General features: G+C 36.7%; 1 protein-coding gene across 2 annotated transcripts in view; it reads right to left on the minus strand.

Moving 5' to 3' along the window:
* The window catches only part of LOC134752113 (protein slit), a 197,640-nt gene that overhangs the window by 93,040 nt on the left and 84,814 nt on the right, over window positions 1-19,786 (minus strand). For both annotated transcript variants that reach the window (XM_063687682.1, XM_063687681.1), the window contains exon 2: window positions 13,075-13,241. In XM_063687682.1, coding sequence (XP_063543752.1) covers window positions 13,075-13,223 — 149 coding nt within the window. In that variant the 5' untranslated portion in view covers window positions 13,224-13,241. The remainder of the gene's footprint in view (window positions 1-13,074; window positions 13,242-19,786) is intronic.

The raw sequence follows: 19,786 nt of genomic DNA on the forward strand, positions 1-19,786 counted from the left end.
TTTAAGATGAACGTTTAGAAATAAACTGTCGAAGAAAGATGATATTTTTTTTACTTAATAATAACATTATAGTTCTGGCGGCCCAAAATTATCATCCCTGCTTACGTAACACCTCGGCGTAATACTAATGAAGAAACATAACCATTCAAAAAATATACATTTTTCTATTCTCTATTCTATTGTCGAGTATTGAGAGTTCCGCTACTTGACGCTAGATCTAAGACTACGAAAATAAAATAATAGTCTTTTTTGTAACAAAACCGATGTATGGAGTGAGCACTCTATGTCTTCTTAATTCTCTTTAGCAAAAAACTTGAAATAGTTGCTGTTATAAAAACACTTTTTAAATAAACCATAACTATTACATAAACCATAGAGGTTTACAATAGTGGCATGCTGGCAAAAGTTGTATGAATATTTAAAGTGAATAAATAAAAATAAAAAAAATGTTTTATTTAAGTATTTCTTTGGCACCGGCCTCCTAAACGCCAATTTCCAGTTTTAGCCCCAAAAGTACCTCCTCCGCGCCATCTCGTGACAAATGGCAGTATTACGTCCGTAATAATTGATATTAATTGCCGAGGGGTGTCTCTTAAAGATAGGTTCCGGTTTTATTGTAGTTTTTTGCGAGTAAGTTCGTGGGCGGAATCGGTGCTATCAATATGGATTTTCGGATGAGATTTCACACCATTAGGGTCTCCCCAGATATATCGACGCGCATTCGGTAAAAGCCGACAGAAAAAGCTTCAAAGGTTTCTTTTTTATAAGAGCGAAAAAGCCGTCGACGCGTCGGCAGGCGCCGGCTGATGCTAGCCGAGCCGGACGACAACTTTTTCGCTCTTATTGCGCAGACATAAAGCTTTTTCCTAAAGGTTTTTGCCGAATGCGCGTCGATATATCTGGGAAGTCCCTTAGATATTACTACAGACAGATCTAGAATGACGCTTAACGTAAAGATAATTAATAATTATTCTATTACATATTTTGATGTGTTTTTAAAGTAGTCACACTAATATATAAATTATAAACTGTAATAGACTGTCATATATTAAAGAAAAAATGACGAAGCCCTCCAGTGGTAAAGGCCGGATTGTTCTAATAATGTAAACGCCGGCATGGTCGGCCTAAGAGGAGATTGCGGGAGAGTTGTGCCATTCCCCATTTTGTATGGGGAAATATTCTCGCTCGGTAACATTCTCCATACAAAAAGGGGAATGTTACCGGGAACGGCACAACTCTAGGGGGGATGACTTGGAAACATTTCTCAGCAACTGGATGGATCTGCAGTTAATCGGGAAGATTGGAAGTCTGGGGGGAGGCCTTTGCCCAGCAGTGGGGCACTTTATAGGGGTCTCTAATGTTTCCCATAAAGTTTTAAGTCATAATGTATTGTTTGTCCGCATTTTCGTCAGTCATAATTTGGTTTTTCTCAGAAACGCGTAACTTTTCAGGATTGCCATAAAACAAACCTAACCTAATCTATAGGTCAACCTATCTATAGGAAAATCCTGAAAGTTAACGGTATCAGAATTATGACTAATGATAATCAGACAATTTTACATTATGAGTTTCAATAATTATGTTAAACAAAGGGATCCCACTTTATTTACACACATTAAAAAAAATCTTTTTCCCCAATTTTAAATTAAGAATAACAGTTTTTGTCAGTGAAGTGCCCCAAATTTCAAAACAAAGAAGCAATTATCTGAGTTTTGTCAGCGGATATAAATATTAATTACTTACAAAAAGTTCCACCCCTTGTTTGAGACAACTGTTGAGAGTCAAATACGGGGACGTTGAAGATGATTGATTTAATTTAAGAATATCGGGGAGAAAGGGAGAATAGCCATATCGCTTTCAGGGGGTTAATTTGATAACATCCTGCATTACAGGCAGACAATGTTTGAAATTAGAGGTGTAAAAACAAATAAGTAATCTTCTCTACTCTCTACTCGTCAGGATCTAAAGACATTTGAAAGAAAACTAAAACAATATTTTATTAGTAAGCCCTATATATTATTCCATCAAAGAAGCTAGAGCTTTAGATTAATATTATTATCTGACATTTATATATTTTCTTTAACTTATTCTTTTAATTTTATTGGTAATTTATGAATTAATTGACATATAATATACATATAATTTAATATATATATTTTTACTATATTTTTTATTGTAATGTATTTTCTTGGAGATTGTGTAATAAATTTTGACATTACCGGTGGTGTAATGTGTCATATAATAGTTATTTGTTATACAAGGGTGCAAAATTGTATTTTACCCGCGAGTGTGGAATTGAAACACGAGCAAGCGTAAGGATTCTATAGTTGAACCACGAGCGAAGCGAGTGGTTCTAAAATAGTATCCTTAGCGTAGCGAGTGTTTCAACACACGAGAAGTAAAATACATTTGCACCCGTGTGTAACACAAAACTTTTCCCCTCACTATAGCGAGGAAAGTGCAACATCCACAGGCGTTAGATCATCTTCATCACTGGAATCACTTATTTTTTAACGATAATACGATATTATAACAGAAAACTCTGGAAGTTGTGTAGTTTTACGTGTCGGAGACGGTGAGAAAATTTTTGTTCACAATGTTGACATTTCTGACGACGCGTTTTGAAATTGCATCGACTCAACTTGTGCGTTCAGAATTACATTCAACATCATTTAACAAAACAAATGTTTCTTATGGAATTTAAGGTTTATGCCTTAAACTTATTAAACAAATCTAAATTTGGTATTTTTATTAAATTCTCAAACCATTTATTTAATGATAATTAACATCGAACGAACCATTATTATGAGCGTTTTACGGTTTGTTATCTGTCAAAAGCTACTTAAACACGCTCCATCCAAGGTCAAATTACTTTCCCCACTAGTGGATAAAATGCATTTTTCCCCGCTTGCTTTAAAGGATAAAAGTCGGCTTTCCGAGCTAGTGAGGGGAAAATGTATTTGCATGCATTATACTATGTTTTTATGTGCGATTAATTGATTGATTGATTGAGTTTTATTACAGAAAGGTTCAGTAGGGCTAAGATGCCTAAGATGATCGGCTCTTTATCATTTGTCACCGTCCCTGTCACGTTCTAACAAGTATGTCAGTGCGAAAGTGAAGCATGACGTGACAGATGATAAAAATGCAACCATGATACCGCTAAGCTATTAATATAAAATAAAAACATTGCAATTTTAATCGGTACAATGGTTTTAGGAATGCCATCCACATGGAATCTAGTCATTAATTCAATTCAATTTAATTTATTTTAATTCAGATATAATATAAGATTGTTAGTAATTAGTTAATAACGCTCGGCCACGACATTGCGGGACTGGCAACGAAGGCGGCGGCGGCAACCATAGGTTGGAGCGAGACAGCGATCGGACCTTTCACTCCCGAAAAGAGGAAACGAATATCGCCAGTAGAAAAACCGAATATAGTTAGTGCTGTGTGTCGACAAAGTGACATTCCTAGTGTGCAACGTGTTCAATTTGTTAAACAACAGTTCGAAAAGCAGCTAAAGAAAGGACTCTTGGCACGAGTAGTAATCTACTTTGCCGAAAATCATCGACAAATACCTACTCAATCATCCTGAAGCAAGTTATTTCTCTTTATTTAAGACTATTCCTATAATTGTGTCGAGCCCCGCTGTAACGGAAGTGGCCATCAATGAACGGAAGCCGCGGGCGACCGGTGCGGCTGACCATGTCTCTGGGGTCAAATGAGACTTTTCTAGGGTTCCGTACCCAAAGGGTAAAAACGGGACCCTATTACTAAGAATCCGCTGTCCATCTGTCCGTCTGTCCGTCTGTTACCAGGCTGTATCTCATGAACTGTGATAGCTAGACACTTGAAATTTTCACAGATGATGTATTTCTGTTGCCGCTATAACAACACAAATACTAAAAAGTACGGAACCCTCGGTGCGCGAGTCCGACTCGCATTTGGCCGGTTTTTTTTTAGACGTTAGAATGAATGTCAGTGTTGACACTGTTAGTGACTCATGGTACGTGTACAGAATGTCGTTTTAAAACGAGAGCGTAATTTCGATTGTATGACGGTGCTAAACGGAAAATGTTAAATGACGTGTAACGCTTGTTATCAATAAACGATTGATTGATTGATTGGTGGCTAGATTCGTTTGTCCCTGAAATATGTAGACTGTCCTACATTTTATAAAATGATACTCTCCCCAGTGAAGTGATGTCTTGCCCGCGGGTAAGATATTTGATCCCCACTCATATTATCCTGATCCTAAACAGTATACACGGAAGCGGTTTCATCTTAAATAATGTGTTTTCATCCTGTTTTTATCCTTAATACGATTGTATGATTATTTACTTACTTGGGTAACGAACCAGCGAAAGATTCCTAATTTAAAAAGTGGAATCTTGAGCGTTACGAGGGTTTCAAGACACGAGGGTTAAACAAACTTTGCTACCAAGTGAAACACAAAGCTTGCATCAAATTACTGTGGATAAAATGTAATTTTCTCATTAGTTTTTGAAGAATAAAGAATATTTACGTGCTGGTGTGGGGAAAAGGAATTTCGTGATAAGAATACTAATTCGGGGCCCGATTGTTTGTTTATCCTTTTTTTATTGTTATCCCACCCCCTCTTCCTCTATTAGCGCCATTTCCCGGAAATGTAAATTTTATTTTCCAACGGAAGTCAAACCTCCATTTTGCAAGAACATCGTAACCACCCTGTATTTTACGAAAACATACAACGTTAACAAAAAATCACAAGTGTCAAAAGTAGACGTTCAAATATCAACCGTAATGATGTAAAAATAAGAATCAAAATTAAACAAGTTGTTTAAGAATTGAGTTTTGTGAGTTGTGACCTTTTACGTTTTGTCCCCTTTTTGTCCTTTCGTTTCCGTATTATATAAGTTACATGTGTTTACATTGGCTTTTGTGTTCAGTCGATTGTGTATACAGGGTGGAACTACCTGTACACCCTGTATGACAATAGGTTTATTCACGTGGAAATAGGTTTAGGACGGTTATACCCAAATATATACACGGTGTTTCATGTAACAGGAGCAATAAATTAAACTGGATGCTGTACGCCTCAAACTGACCAACATTTGTTTAGGCACTTTTTAAAGTCATGAATTTTTTAGATTATACCTTTTTCATACTAATTAAATATTATTTTCAATGTACGCTGCCATCTGTGTGTTTGACGTTGCTTGTCACCCTTTAAACATAACAAATTTTGCAATACATTGCGTCTTAGAATAAACTTTAAAGTGTAGAAAATCAAAACACTAGTTATTTTTAAAAGTTGTTGAACAAATGTTGTTCAGTTTTAGGAGTACAGCCTACAGCTTAATTTAATGCTCCTGTTACAGGAAACACCCGGTATATTATTAGGTATATTAACGTAATGTGGTAGCTAAGAAGTAGGTATGTATTATAAAGGATTTTGCCAGATGAAAGACCTTTTCACTAGTATCTGTAACGTCTAACCGTCACATTCCTGACAAAATGTAAGATTTGACATTAACATTACCATTATTATTTACAACGACGGGACTTAATCGCGTAAAATAAGTATTAAACCCACCTCCGACGTTTCGAGGACGGCGTTGTCCCCGTGGTCGTGAGTCTTCTCCGAGACCACGGGGACAACGCCGTCCTCGAAACGTCGGAGGTGGGTTTACGAGTAATACTTATTTTACGCGATTAAGTCCCGTCGTTGTAAATAATAATGAGTAAAAATCGTGAAAGTTTAAATCAGTGATTAACATTACCACATTTTTGCTACGTCAAAGTCGACGCGGCATGAGCATAGGAGGGCGTATTCTTGTTCCTCGCGTTATCCCGGCATTTTGCACTCATGAGAGCCTGAGGTCCGCTTGACAAATCATCATCATCATCATTCGCTTGCCCTTATCCCATTCATTTGGGGTCGGCGCAGCATGTCTTTTTCTTCCATACCTCTCTCTCGCCCGTCATCTCATCACTAACTCGCATTCGTTTCATATCATCTCTCACACAGTCCATCCACCTTTTCCTCGGTTTTCCTCTCCCGATACTTCCCTCCACATTCATTCGTAATACCTTTCTCGTCACATGACTTTTATCCCTCCGCATTACATGTCCGTACCACGCTAGGCGATTCGCTCTTACTTTTTCTACTATAGGTGCAACTTTCAGGCTTCCGCTTGACAAATAATCCCAAGAATAGACGTAAGCACTAGCTTTTACGAAGGTGACTGACCTTCCAACCCAGAGGGGAAACTAGGCCTTATTGGGTTTAGTCCGGTTTCCTCACGATGTTTTCCTTCACCGAAAAGCAACTTAACTGGTGAATATCAATGGTATTCGTACATAAGTTCCGAAATCCTCATTGGTACGAGCCGGGGTTTGAACCCGCGACCTCCGGATTGAAAGTCGCACGCTCTTACCGGTAGGCCATGCCACCAGCGCTTCTCTATAATTTAATATATCTTTATAGGAAACGCATAGGAGGCGTATTCTGGGTGTAATAACAACAGGTGATCAATTTGTTATGAATATTATTATCTGTCAGTCTCCAAAGTTACGCTACAAAAATTTGGTTCCAGGGATAAATTATTTATTTCAGAACAGTAAGTAAAATCGAGTTATCCATGAAAATATACACAGTTGGGGTATTTCTTGCGTGAGTAATGTGAAAACAAATATTTCTTCACGGGCTCATAAAGACATATTGCTCCCTGCTCGCCAATATGATGCTAATATGAACCCGCCCTAATATTGGTACAGGTAAATGCTAAAGTGTTATTATTGTGAAGATAGATATTTACAGTTATGTTATGCATAGCTCAGAAACGTGCCTCAAAAATATACTCTAACCTAGCGTTGAAAAAACCGGGAAAATTGCGGGGCTCGTTTTTTTCAAGCTTCTTTCGAAAAAAAAATACAATATATTTTTCAATATGCTTACTTAGGAATTTAAACAGGTAGGTTAAGGTCACATGTCTAATGTGTTTGTTTATGGCATTGACACTGTCATCACTCATCAGTGGCATTGTGTGTGACGTATTTAATTTTTCCGAATAGAACTGGAAAAAAACCGAAAAAAAAACGAAATTTTGTAAAATTCCCGAAAAAACATTTGATTTTTTCCGGAATTTTCATCCCTACTCTAACCATAACTTTGCACAAACTTGGCAGTATCCCTATAAGAGTAATGAGAAAAGAAATATTTCTTCACGGGCCTCATAGACATATTGCTCCCTGCTCGCCAATATGATGCTAATATGAACCCGCTCTCATATTATATGGGTACAGGTAAGTGCGAAAGTATGATCATAAAAGTTGGTCGTTTTATATATATATATATTTTTTTCATTTATTTATTAACACAAAGTATATACATTCTAAAAACTATGACAGCGAACAAAGCCCCCTAAGGCTTAACTGCCGCTGTAATCGCTCTATTTTTCTCTTTTTTTTTACTATCTTATCTTATATATAATTTTTTAAGCTATGGAGTATGTATTTCATTTCACGAAGTCGGCAATCATGTTTGTTATTATAGGGTGTTAAAGTCTAGATTTCGCATGTACCCTTCCTTCGTGATATGAGACATTCCATAGTGATATACTTCGGTAAAAATGTGAAAGTGGAAGATATACCACCAATTTATTTTCAAAGATGAGTTTTTTTAATGAGCAGAATGAGAAAGTTTTGAAGCGATCAAACAATGGGCATCTACGAAAATCCAATCTTATCAACGTGATTTGAGAAAAATCGATACTGGAGCTTATCACACTGATTTAAACTTTCACGATTTTCACACAATATTAATTAATTATTAATTATTTATTTTTATTTACTAATAAATTAATAGTTATAGAATAGAATAGAATAGAATAGAATAGAATAGAATAGAATAGAATAGAATAGAATAGAATAGAATAGAAAACGTTTATTGTAAAAACCATCTACATTGATGAATTGTTAAAACCATCTTAATTGAGTTTTAAAATTTACCTCCGAAGTTTCGAGGACGGCGTTGTCTCCGTGGTCTCGGAGAACAACGACGTTCTACAAAGGTACACTTTTTATTCTGACGTAAATATACTCTTGAAATCTTTCCTCGTTTATCTTATCTTGCCTTTCGTTCAAATAAACATTAAATCAATAAATAGTTCGTCTCACTTCTGCTCCCGTCTGTACCAACATTGATATTACACGAAAATAATATAGCTACCCCACTATTACATGTTATGTGGGGTGCCAAGAGTAACGAAAACTACAGAGGCAGCTTTAAACTATGGCTTCAAAAGGTAAACAAGGGGTCTGTATTGTTTGACATAATTATTAAAAGTCATAATGTAATGATAATTATATAATAATTCAAGTCTTGGAGACCCTTTACATCTCTGGATAATTTGATGATCTTTTTTATTATTATATACCTACATTTTATCTCTGACACCTAGAGACTTTTACATCTCTAAACAATGTTAGTACTTCTGTTGTTTGTATATTTTTTTATTAGCTTTTTTTGTGTAATTTGACATTTATATTTATGTAATTGTATTTTTTTTTTGTAATTTTGGGTTAATTTTATTGTTTGTAAAAATTGACATGTAAAAGTGCCCCTGTGGCCTATTTGCTGAATAAATGTTTGATATTGATGTTGATTGTCATATTATCATTAGTCATAATTTGGTTTTTCTCTGAAACAAGTAACTTTTCACGATTGCCATAAAACAAACCTAACCTAACCTATCTATAGGATAACCCGAGGAAAATCCTGAAAAGTTAACGGTTTTAGAATTATGACTAATGATAATATGACAATCATTACATTATGACTTTCAATAATTATGTCAAACAAAGGGGTCGTAAACAAGTTTTGTTTAGATTCTTATCTAAGAAACTAGATAATTATAAAGGATTAAAATGTAGTAAAACATTGGATTGGATATCACATATAGGTAATTGTATCTCGGCATAACCTTTTTTCGTATATTGAAAAGCTTTCAACATTTTACGGTTGAATAAAAATGCCTTGTATTTCATGTAGGTATTTTTGTACGTGGATTGAGTACGTGTTTCGTTAAAAGCGGGAACTTAATTCGACAACATAATTTAAATATTCTCTGGCACAGCGACCTTGTCTGTAGGAAAAGGCGGCAAATTTAAAAAATATAGGCGCGACAGTTTGACATGTTATAGAAAATTTTAATTTCGCGCCTTTTTCTACTGACAAGTTGGGTGTGTTTCAGTACACACCGTGTTTTTTTTTATTTCCCTTAATTTCAAGGGTATACCTGAGCTTAAATCAAGTAACTTTCTTAAAGACACCGGTATTCTAATTAACTCCATTTCGGAGATAATCAATAAATAAAAAAATCTGATGAGGCCCCTACGAGCGTGTACACTTGCCTTAGGGCTTGATTACATATTGATTAGTGTTTAGTATGAGTTCATACATTTGCTACTAAACTTAAGTACTATCTCGGACGATCGATGTTCGAAATGACATTGATATGTCAAAGTATTCAATTGTTTGGTTGAGTGAAATGTAATGCCCATGTTACAACAACGCTATATGCAACATTTAATTACTTTTTATAAAACAAAAAACAAATATATATTTTTTTTTTAATTAACTATGCCATTTAGTTTTCTTAAACGTACTTAACCATACCCCGAAGTTAACGGAATTCAATAAAAACGGTGTATATTTCACAAAAATGTAATTTTTATCATCATGCAGTCATTTTGTGTTGACACACGTCGACACAAAATGACTGCATGATGTGATGTTGTATACCTAATAGATAGGTATGCAAAGTGTAACAAAATATCGTAGGTACCCCGGCCGACCGTTAAGGGGCCCACTGACTATCAGTCCGCCGGACGATATCGGCCTGTCAGTTAGAACAAAATTTGTCTAAGATTTTCAAGCAACGAATGTTTGCTTTAGATAAGAATAAAAAATTGCAGTAGGCTTTAAAATCTGTCCGTTTCAAATTATAAAGTGCAATTAACAATAATTACACTACCTCTTTACATTTATTGGCATTAGAGCAATCTGTTTCATACATACAAAAATTCATACAAACTAGCAGCCTCTATCCCTTCCTTACTCTGCCCCACCCCGAACCTAATACACCAAACGCAGTAGAAAATGGAAAAGTATAACCACAAGTCACACGGCCGACTTACATTTGCGGTCGAGAGGGCGCCACTGCTATGCAATTTGTATGGGAAAACTGTAGTTTTCGCGTTTGGGAGCCGCATGGTGAGTTGGTGGAGTGTATAGTTATTTTATAGGGCTTCACGCCTTTCAGTGGTAGGGATGGGAAATGACCGAGACCGATATAATATTTTACAGTAGGTAGCTCCATTACGACACCCTGTGCTATAATAAGCACGCATTACTACGTCGAAAATTTAAAGGACTATAATGTACAGTAAAACATTGTACGATACACGTGCGAATATGTCATTCGCACGTGTATCGTAAATAGCTATTAAAGTCTTCAACATCCGTACTTTGAAAGTTTGACCTTAATGCTAGGGGCTTGTAATTTTTATAATGTTTTCATAATATATAATAAATAAACTAATACAACTAGGAAACAAATTAAATTATTTTATTAAATATTTTTATTTGGCTGATATCGAATATAAGGAAACGCGAGTTTGAGTGTCTCCCGATGTGGCATTTTTTTAGTAAGTGTAGCAAAAATGGTGTTCTATCGCTTGTATCATTGGTTGTGCTCCAAAGAAAATTACTTCATACCATCCTCTGGGCTATATGGGTCTTTTGTACCTATGACTTAAGCTTATGTGAATTCCTATGGACATCATACAATAAATGGAGCTTAAAGGCTAAATTTATTAGGCTTGTATGTAAGCATGTTTCAATCTCCTACTCCATAAAAGCTATATGATTAAAGAATCAGTAAAATGTACCTAAAAGGTTAATAATTTTATTGTTCATAGGAAACACGACAGTTTTCCCAAACGTTTTTACCCGTATATATTTCGGTCTTGTCCATTACCACCCCTAATCAATTCCCGCATTGTAGAGCTCTACGACCGCGCGTTCGCGCAATTCACGACGTAAATACAAATTTGCGGTTATTTCTAACCAAGCGAGTGCGAAGATTTCAAGATTTCAGCTGAGCAGTTCACTTTGGGAAAAAATGCTTACATATTCATACATACACACACACTCTCTACCACATATATACACATACATACATACATACATTACATACTCTCTACCAGATAGTGTTGTTAGTGCACCGTCAGTGAACACTTTCAAAAATAGACTAGATACACATTTTAAAACTTTGAAAAGTGCAAAATAAAATACAAGTGCTCGATATACACGCATCAGCTCCAAGAGCTGCTAGTGTATCAAATAATAAATAAATATTAAATAAATAAATATTATAGGACATTCTTACACAGATTGACCAAGTCCCACGGTAAGCCCAAGGAGGCTTGTGTTATGGGTACTCAGACAACGATATATATAATATATAAATACTTAAATACATAGAAAACACCGATGACTCGGAAACAAATATCTGTGCTCATCACACAAATAAATGCCCTTACCGGGATTCGAACCCAGGACCATCGGCTTCACAGGCAGGGTAACTACCCACTAGGCCAGACCGGTCGTCAAAATCAAATAAATCAATCAAATAAATAATAATAATAATAAATAAATATTATCCGGCTGGTCCTCTTTCAACCGCATTTTTCAACCGATTCTCGTGAAATTTGGTGACCAGATTTAATAATGTTATAGATTTTTGTAGATTTATTTTTTAATTTTCAAAATGGTGGCACGAGGTCTACAGCCCACACAGCCAATAGTGGGTAGTCTTCCAAAAAGTTTTTGGATGTGACATCATCGGCTTCCTAGCAGAAAGGGACTGAAAGAGTTTCGGTCTCGTCTAACGTCTTTCCCCATCCCTAACCTATTCACAGTTCACAGTATTCACGCATTGTAGGACCCGACCGCGTTTGTGCAAATCGCTGGCAATTCGCGACGTAAATTCAAATTTGCGGTTATTTTTATAGTTATTGTTATATATTGTATGTTATTGAAGAACGGGACTGAGCCCGCAAGAATTATTGTTAGTAGACTTGAGTTTTTGGAGTCCATTTATATTTAAAACTCTAAACATTGTTTTTAGTAGTAGCAGTTATCTACTTTAAGCAAACTTATCCCTTTGAGTGACATCTTCCAGATAATCTAAAAACTAAACCCAATACTAACTCTACTGTCAATGTACATCCTTGAAAAATGCAAATTTGTTAGGAAACATACAGAGTTGTTTACTCCGACAGCACCAACAATCAAAAGGAACAATAGAAACTTAAATAAACTTCAATTACCCCTCTCAAAGCTAAAAATAGTCTCATCGAGCCCTCACTACATGCTAATTAAAATATACAACCACCTACCAAACTCCCTAAAAAATATTGAAAAACTGCCGATGTTTAATAAACACTTAAAAACATTTTTAGTCAACAAATATTAATGAATTTTAATGAACAACAACAACAATGTTAATGAATTTTTAAACGATAAACATGATTAACAATGTTAATTTACATGCATGTTAGTTCTAAGTATATTGCTGTGCCCTTGCAAGGTGTCACATGTTAACCCACCTACTTATAAGCTCCCACCTAATAATGTGTAATGATATGCAATAAACAATTTTGAATTTGAATTTTGAATCTTTGAGAAGTTTATTTATTTATTTGAGGCATTATCTATGAAAAGGAACCTTATTGTCGATGGCGCCGCACAGCGTCGCGCTGCATTGTATTTATATCGGAGCATTTATAGAAAATACCACATTTAAGCTTTATTTCACAATACAAATAAGTACAACTGGGGACTTAATGATGGCATCCTCAACGGCGAGTGCGCAGCGCTATGGAAAATCGTGTCACTGCGCAGTTGCGCCAACATTGCGCCGAGCAGCAGCCATAGAGTTGGCTAAACGCCGACGCTCGGCAGACGCTATAGTGTGGGATGGGATGCCCCTAAAGAGCAGCCATTAGCATAGTACTTACAGTCGGTGGGCATCAACAGGCAGCTTCTTCGGCACGTGCAGCAGCGAGCGGTGCGCGCAGTCCGCGGCGGCGGGCCGGCATCCGCACGCCCACGGGCACGCGCGTGCGCGCGACAGGCTCAGCACGACCAGGAGTGCGAGCAGACGCATAGTTAGGTCATGGTGGCGCTGTAACAAAGGATAGTCAGTTGAGTTATCGTTCAGTACCAAGTAAGAGAGGTATGAGCACTGTGAATGTCATCTCGCTTTGTGTGGTAGGGCACAGCGGATGTCATTCCAGATCTAGAGCAGAGCCCAATTGGGGAAGTACCTCCACCTTACAGAATACCGCAGCCAAATAACACTAGACCCTACTAATAGTGTTGTGTTCTTGCCGGTGAGTAAGGTTGCCTTATTACTACTTAACGCAATAATTACATTTTCACCGAACGGTTTATCTGTATGCTGATCGTAATTTGCAGTTTTTAAATGCATCACAGAGTGCTTATGATATGTGGACATATATTACAAATGTACTTCTATATGCACAAATAGATTATGCAAGATGTATGCCATTAAATACTCTCATAGTAAATCATGCACTAGGGCCACCACACTTTACGATACGCGGGGATTGTGCAAATAATATCATGGATAATTTATGATTTGACATCGGCTTAGTACAGTCACTATTGATAATAGCGTACAGTAACAACGCGTCAAACTAATAGTAGTCATAGTAGTCGCAGTCATACATTTATTAAAAAAAACAATACAGGTATTGTGTTTGAAACATGCCACACAGATTTTATTTTAAAAACGTGACCTTACAATATCGAAATTCGAAAGCTATGAAATTACTATTTAAGTGAAGATTGTTTTTTCTTCTTTTTTTGATTTATAGTATCACATAATAAATAACCGAGTAAAGTTTGATTAAAAGTCAAAGTTAGAGGTTACTTTGGGAATTAATTGTATCGAGCGAAGTGTTATAATTCGTGTATCGAAAGCTATGTTATTAAAGATAATATAGTCAAGAACTACATATATTTTTTTCACGTCTACGAATATCAACGCCTCTTAGAAAAACATGATCATATAAGGAGATTTTTCACCTTCTGGCTCAGGGAAACTAAAATTATAAATAATAAAACCAGGGCCGATTTTTGAATTTCGAGCGCTCGATTTCGTGATTTTCCTTTCAATTTATCTCCACTACCAGGCATTTAAATTCTACTAATAGAATTGAAATCTAGTGGTCAATACCACTAGATTCCCAATATCTATTGCTCGTATTTCAAAATTATCAATTCGCCGTTTTCCACAGACTTTAGAGTTTAGAGTGACGAAATCGAGCGCTCGAAATTAAATAATCGGCCCCCAAAATGCAAATGCAATAGATAGTGACGGCCAGAGCCGTCAAATATAGTCTGTCAAGCCCATAGACATAGTATATACAAGTAATTATAGACATGAAACCGAGCGACCAGGGGTAAGAGAAAGACATATTCGTGTATTGACAGGTTAATGTATGGCAGCATAATACTTTTTCTCTTTCACTCTTATAAATAAATAAATAATAAATAAATAAATATTATAGGGACATTCTTACACAAATTGGCTAAGTCCCACGGTAAGCTCAAGAAGGCTTGTGTTGTGGGTACTCAGACAACGATATATATAATAACTATACAAATACTTAAATACATAGAAAACATCCATAACTCAGGAACAAATATCTGTGTTCATCACACAAATAAATGCCCTTACCGGGATTCGAACCCAGGACCATCGGCTTCACAGGCAGGGTCACTACCCACTAGGCCAGACCGGTCGTCTTATAAATTTTGGTATTTCGCCATCGCCTCCTACCTATGCTGCCATAACCCGACTATGAAAAAAAAACGGTCGGTGATAAGGACAAAGCATGGCACTATTTTCTCTTTCCTCTTATAGGTATCGCAATAAGACTATCTTTCTCTATCAAAGAGTGTCAGGCCCTTGGTCAAGCCGTTTGCGTTAGTAGAAAAAAGCGGCAAATTTAAAAAATGTAGGCGCGAAGGGGTATCGTCCTCTAGAAAATTTGAATTTCGCGCCTTTTCTACTGACAAAATTGTTTGACAGACTATATATCGGAACATATACTATACTTATGTTTATGGTAGGGTAACAAAGGTTATTAAATATTATACTACTTTGGCTGCTGACATAGTTGTACAAATACTCGAATGTATTGGGATTGTCAAACTAGCTGCTCCTTAAATCTCAATAAAAAAAACATTATCAAAACTATTTTTAAATAGAAGAATAGAATCTTTATTTGTAAAGCTATTACTTAAAATAAATTAGAAAATCGTAGATACATTTAGATATTGCTGACTGTACTGATTTTAATTTGTTCTCGATGATTTTATAGAGCCATGAATCAAGAGTCAAGACTAGAATAAATCTACTTATTATATCGATGGCCTATTACTGATCCGTTATTCTTAGTAATTTCAAAATTCGCGTTGTTACTCATAAATCAGATTTTATTTAGCTTAGAATAAATTTAAAAGTGGAAAAATTACTGCCTTGGGTGAGACTTGAACTCACGGCCTCTGGACACGGGCTCAGTTGGCAGAGCGCTGGAGTATCTATCCAGAGGCCGTGAGTTCAAGTCTCACCCAAGGCAGTAATTTTTCCACTTTTAAATTTATTCTAAGCTTAATAGCATCGATCGCAGACGTTTCTGCTTGTTAAAAATTAATTCAGATTTTATTTGTTGTTCATTTTTAACCAACGACTACAAAAATAGGGGTGTTATAACTGGGACTGCTATGTGTCTGTGTCTGTCTGTTTGTGACGCCGCAGTAGCTTTTAAACGGGTAAACGGGTATTGGTACAAATGATGCGTTTTTCTCTTGTTTTATGTTTATTTTTGTACAATAAAGAGTTTTACTGCTACTACTACTGCTAAGCGGATCTTGATGCGGTTTTTTATTTGATAGTTGGTTTTCTAGCGCTAGGTACCTATCATGTTTTATCAAAATGGGTTCATCCGTTTCACTGCGTTGGTTTTTTGTTTAATTTTTAGTTTAGGTATGAGTCTTATTATATTAAATTTTTTATCGGACAAGGTACCTAAATGGTAAAAAGTAAAAAGTAAAACCTTCAGCTCTCCACTCTCATTAGTGTACAGGTTCAGTTTTAGAGTCAGCTTCGTTCATAAGTTACGATAACCACTTATCATCAGACATGATATTTGCTTCTTTGTATTTTATTTATTAAGTACATCCACATCGTATGTATTACATATGTTGCATTAAAATTGTGTCAAGGTACTTCACCTGATACAGTACGACAATTGACTGTGTATAATAGGACTGGGAACGAGATCTTAAACTATACATAAAAAGAAACGTTAAATTTTTAAAACAATTAACAATTAACTAATATATACATTATTTACAATTTTACGGCAATCCTTAAACAAATTAATAAATACTAATACTAATGGTTTACTACGACTATTTTCGTTTTGGCAATATCTTAGATTTAAATATGGGTAGATGGTCGTGAAAGATGTCAATGATGTCTTCTTTGCACCGATATTATACAGGGTGGCTAAAAAATAAGTGCATTCCCGTTGCAAGGGAGGTTTTGGGATTATACTTAGCAACTTTTACTGTGAGACCAACCCCGAAATCGCAGAAAAAAATTAGCCTCCCATAGAAAATTGACCAGTCAAAATACTCAAAATGTATTAAACAGCCAAATTTTTTTTTCGCGATTTCGGGGTTGGTAAAAGTTGCTAAGTACAATCCCAAAACCTCCCTGGCAACGGGAATACACTTAATTTTTAGCCACCATGTATAAAACCTTTGTTAACCAATATTGAATTGAATTAATAAAAAAATGGACAGTCCGGCTCGGATTCGAATCGTGGTCACCTGGGTCACCATTACGGCTTGCGATAAGCTAAGTGCCGGTTCGATGCTCGGCGCCGTGCAGCAGATCACTCACGGTGTTTTAAAAATATCGCGGGTTGCTTCATGGACGAAGATGTGTTTGTGTAAAGCTACCACGAATTCGACACTGACATATTCACGTCTGCGTACCTTACCTTCTATACATCTCGCTCGCACTAATATGCATAGAAAGTAAGTTACGCACACGCTAGTGAATATGTCAGAGTCAGTGTCAAGCTCGTGGTAGGGCTACTAAAGAAATGTAGGGACCGCATGTTACGATCTCCATTGCGGCATTAGATCAAACTGTTTGCTTTGTCATTTTATTTTGACTTTTTCCTTTTGAATGATAGCAGTGAGGTAATACAGGGTGGCTAAAAAATAATTAATTCCCGTCGCCAGGTTTTGGGATTATACTGAGCACTTTTTACTATGGGAAATCAACTTTTACCACGAAATCGGAAAAGAAAAAATTATCCTCCAATAGAAAATGGACCAGCCAAAATGTATGAAACAGCCAAAAAAATTCGCCATTTCGGGGTTGGTCCCATAGTTAAAGATGCTCAGTATAATCCTAAAACCTACCTGGCAACGGGAATGCACTTATTTTTTAGGCACTGTATTTACCTATATATATTTTAAATAATTTATGTATTTCGTGTTAGTTCTTCACTCATATCTTGGTTAGTAAAAACTTATTATGACTTAAACCTAGGAATATTTCTACATCTTTAAACTACATACCTATTTTTCTTATCAGCTTAAGTAAGAAATTAGTAGAAGTAGTTATAGTAGTAAATACTTTATTGCACAAAACAAGTACATAACACATAGAGAATACAGTAAAAACAGCTACAGCTGTATCATTTAACTTTATGCTTGCTTGCCGTAATTTGTAGTTTTTGAACGCATCATAGAGGGTTTATGATAACTCACATATCATAGTTAAAGATTATAGTGAATCTATGTCTGATACGTATTACGACTGTGTATTGGCCGGAGGGAGCTAAGTGAGACGGACAGCCGCCACGCGCCTATACTATCACTTGCAAACTGTTTAACAGTACAGAATACTATTACTTGCAAACTGTTTAACAGCTCGCTCTTCTTCTTCCTGCCCTTATCCCACGTTATGTGGGGTCGGCACAACATGTGTTTCTCTTCCATTCTACTCTATCTTTCGTCACCTCAGCATGTAGCTCCTGCTCCTGCCTTGCGCGTGCTACTAGCGCGACTACAATCGTATTTATTCTTTTTGTAAATAAACCATTTGTTAGCGTGTCATATTGAGACAAAAGCCGATAAATAAAGAACCTACCCCTGTTATATCTATCCTTTCCTTTCTACCTCCTCACTCCCTGCTCCGTTACCCACTCCTCCAATATACGTGGAGGAGGGCGTAACGTGACAGTCACTCACTCCTTTCTTTCTCATATCCTCTTTCACACAATCCATCCATCGCTTTTTGGGTCTACCATACGCTCTCCGTCCAACAACATTCATTCCTAACATTCTTTTGCCTATATGGCATTCATCCCTCCTAATCCATGCCCATACCACGCTAACCTACTACTTAACTGTTTAACAGCTCGATAAATATTATAATGTACATTCGAGTATCTGGGATAATTACGAAAATCACCCAAAATTCTATCCTATAAGCAGGCCCTCGAGGTATTGTACCAAGGATGCTGGCGGCATTTCCTCGCTGTATCGCAATGCTGATACGTTGTGCGAGGAAGCCGCCATCCCTTCCGTCACCAGTTACGCCAACCAGACGCTTCTTATATATCGTCGCTATACTTACTCAACCTCATATCTGCAACAATAATTTGATGGAAATGTCGCTTTTCTTTCATTCCGAATACGGGTGTTTTTGTCATGAAATGAGTGTTACAGATACGAGGTTAAGTATAGCGGCGATATAGTCCGAGTGGTGCGTCTGGACAGCGAGGAATTAAAATTACTTGTCCTCCGACATGTCGGACAAGACTCTCGGACCACGAGGCCGGAGGGTTAGTGTTCAATATTCTAATTACACTTTGTGACAGAGACTATCTCCCCTAAATCAAATACCTTCACGGTTAAGCAAATCTACTCATAATAAGACTAAAAACGGGTCAACTAGAAACAGCGAGTAAAAACGGCGTTTCTATCACCGCACCTCCTGCCAAAGGAGCAAAGCTCATCCTCACTTCTTAGACACATGGCACACACCAAGAATAAGCGGGCATCTCGCTCGTTTCTTCCCAGAACGTGCAGAATGTGGAATGAGTTGCCTCCTGAGATATTTCCTTTGTGCTACGACATGGGATTCTTCAAGAAGCGGGTATTTAGGGTTCTCAAGGGTCGGCAATGCTTAAGTGGCTCCTGTGATGTTGCTTATGTCCATGGGCGACGATGACTGCTTCCCATCAGGCGGCTCGTCTGCTCGTTTGCTGACTATCACATAAAAAAAAACTAGTAAATTAACTGTATACAAGACGTCCCTTTTTAATTGCTCAAGAGTGTAGTAGGAACTTCCACAACGCCATGTGTACTCGACAGTACCCTAATGCAATCTGTCGGCGTGATTGGCTCGTAATTGTATCACTTGTGCGTCCCACTGTGACAATCAAACGCTTTCGAGCTTCGCGTACTTGCAACCGAATATACATGATGTAGGTAGATCATAGACTAAGTATAGTAGTTATAGACATGATACCGAGCGACCGGGTAAGAGAAAGACATATTCATGTATTGACAGGTTAATGTATGACAGCATAATCCTTTTTCTCTTTTACT

The sequence above is a fragment of the Cydia strobilella genome, chromosome 24 (assembly GCF_947568885.1).
Source record: "Cydia strobilella chromosome 24, ilCydStro3.1, whole genome shotgun sequence".
NCBI classification, from domain to species: Eukaryota; Metazoa; Arthropoda; class Insecta; order Lepidoptera; family Tortricidae; genus Cydia; species Cydia strobilella.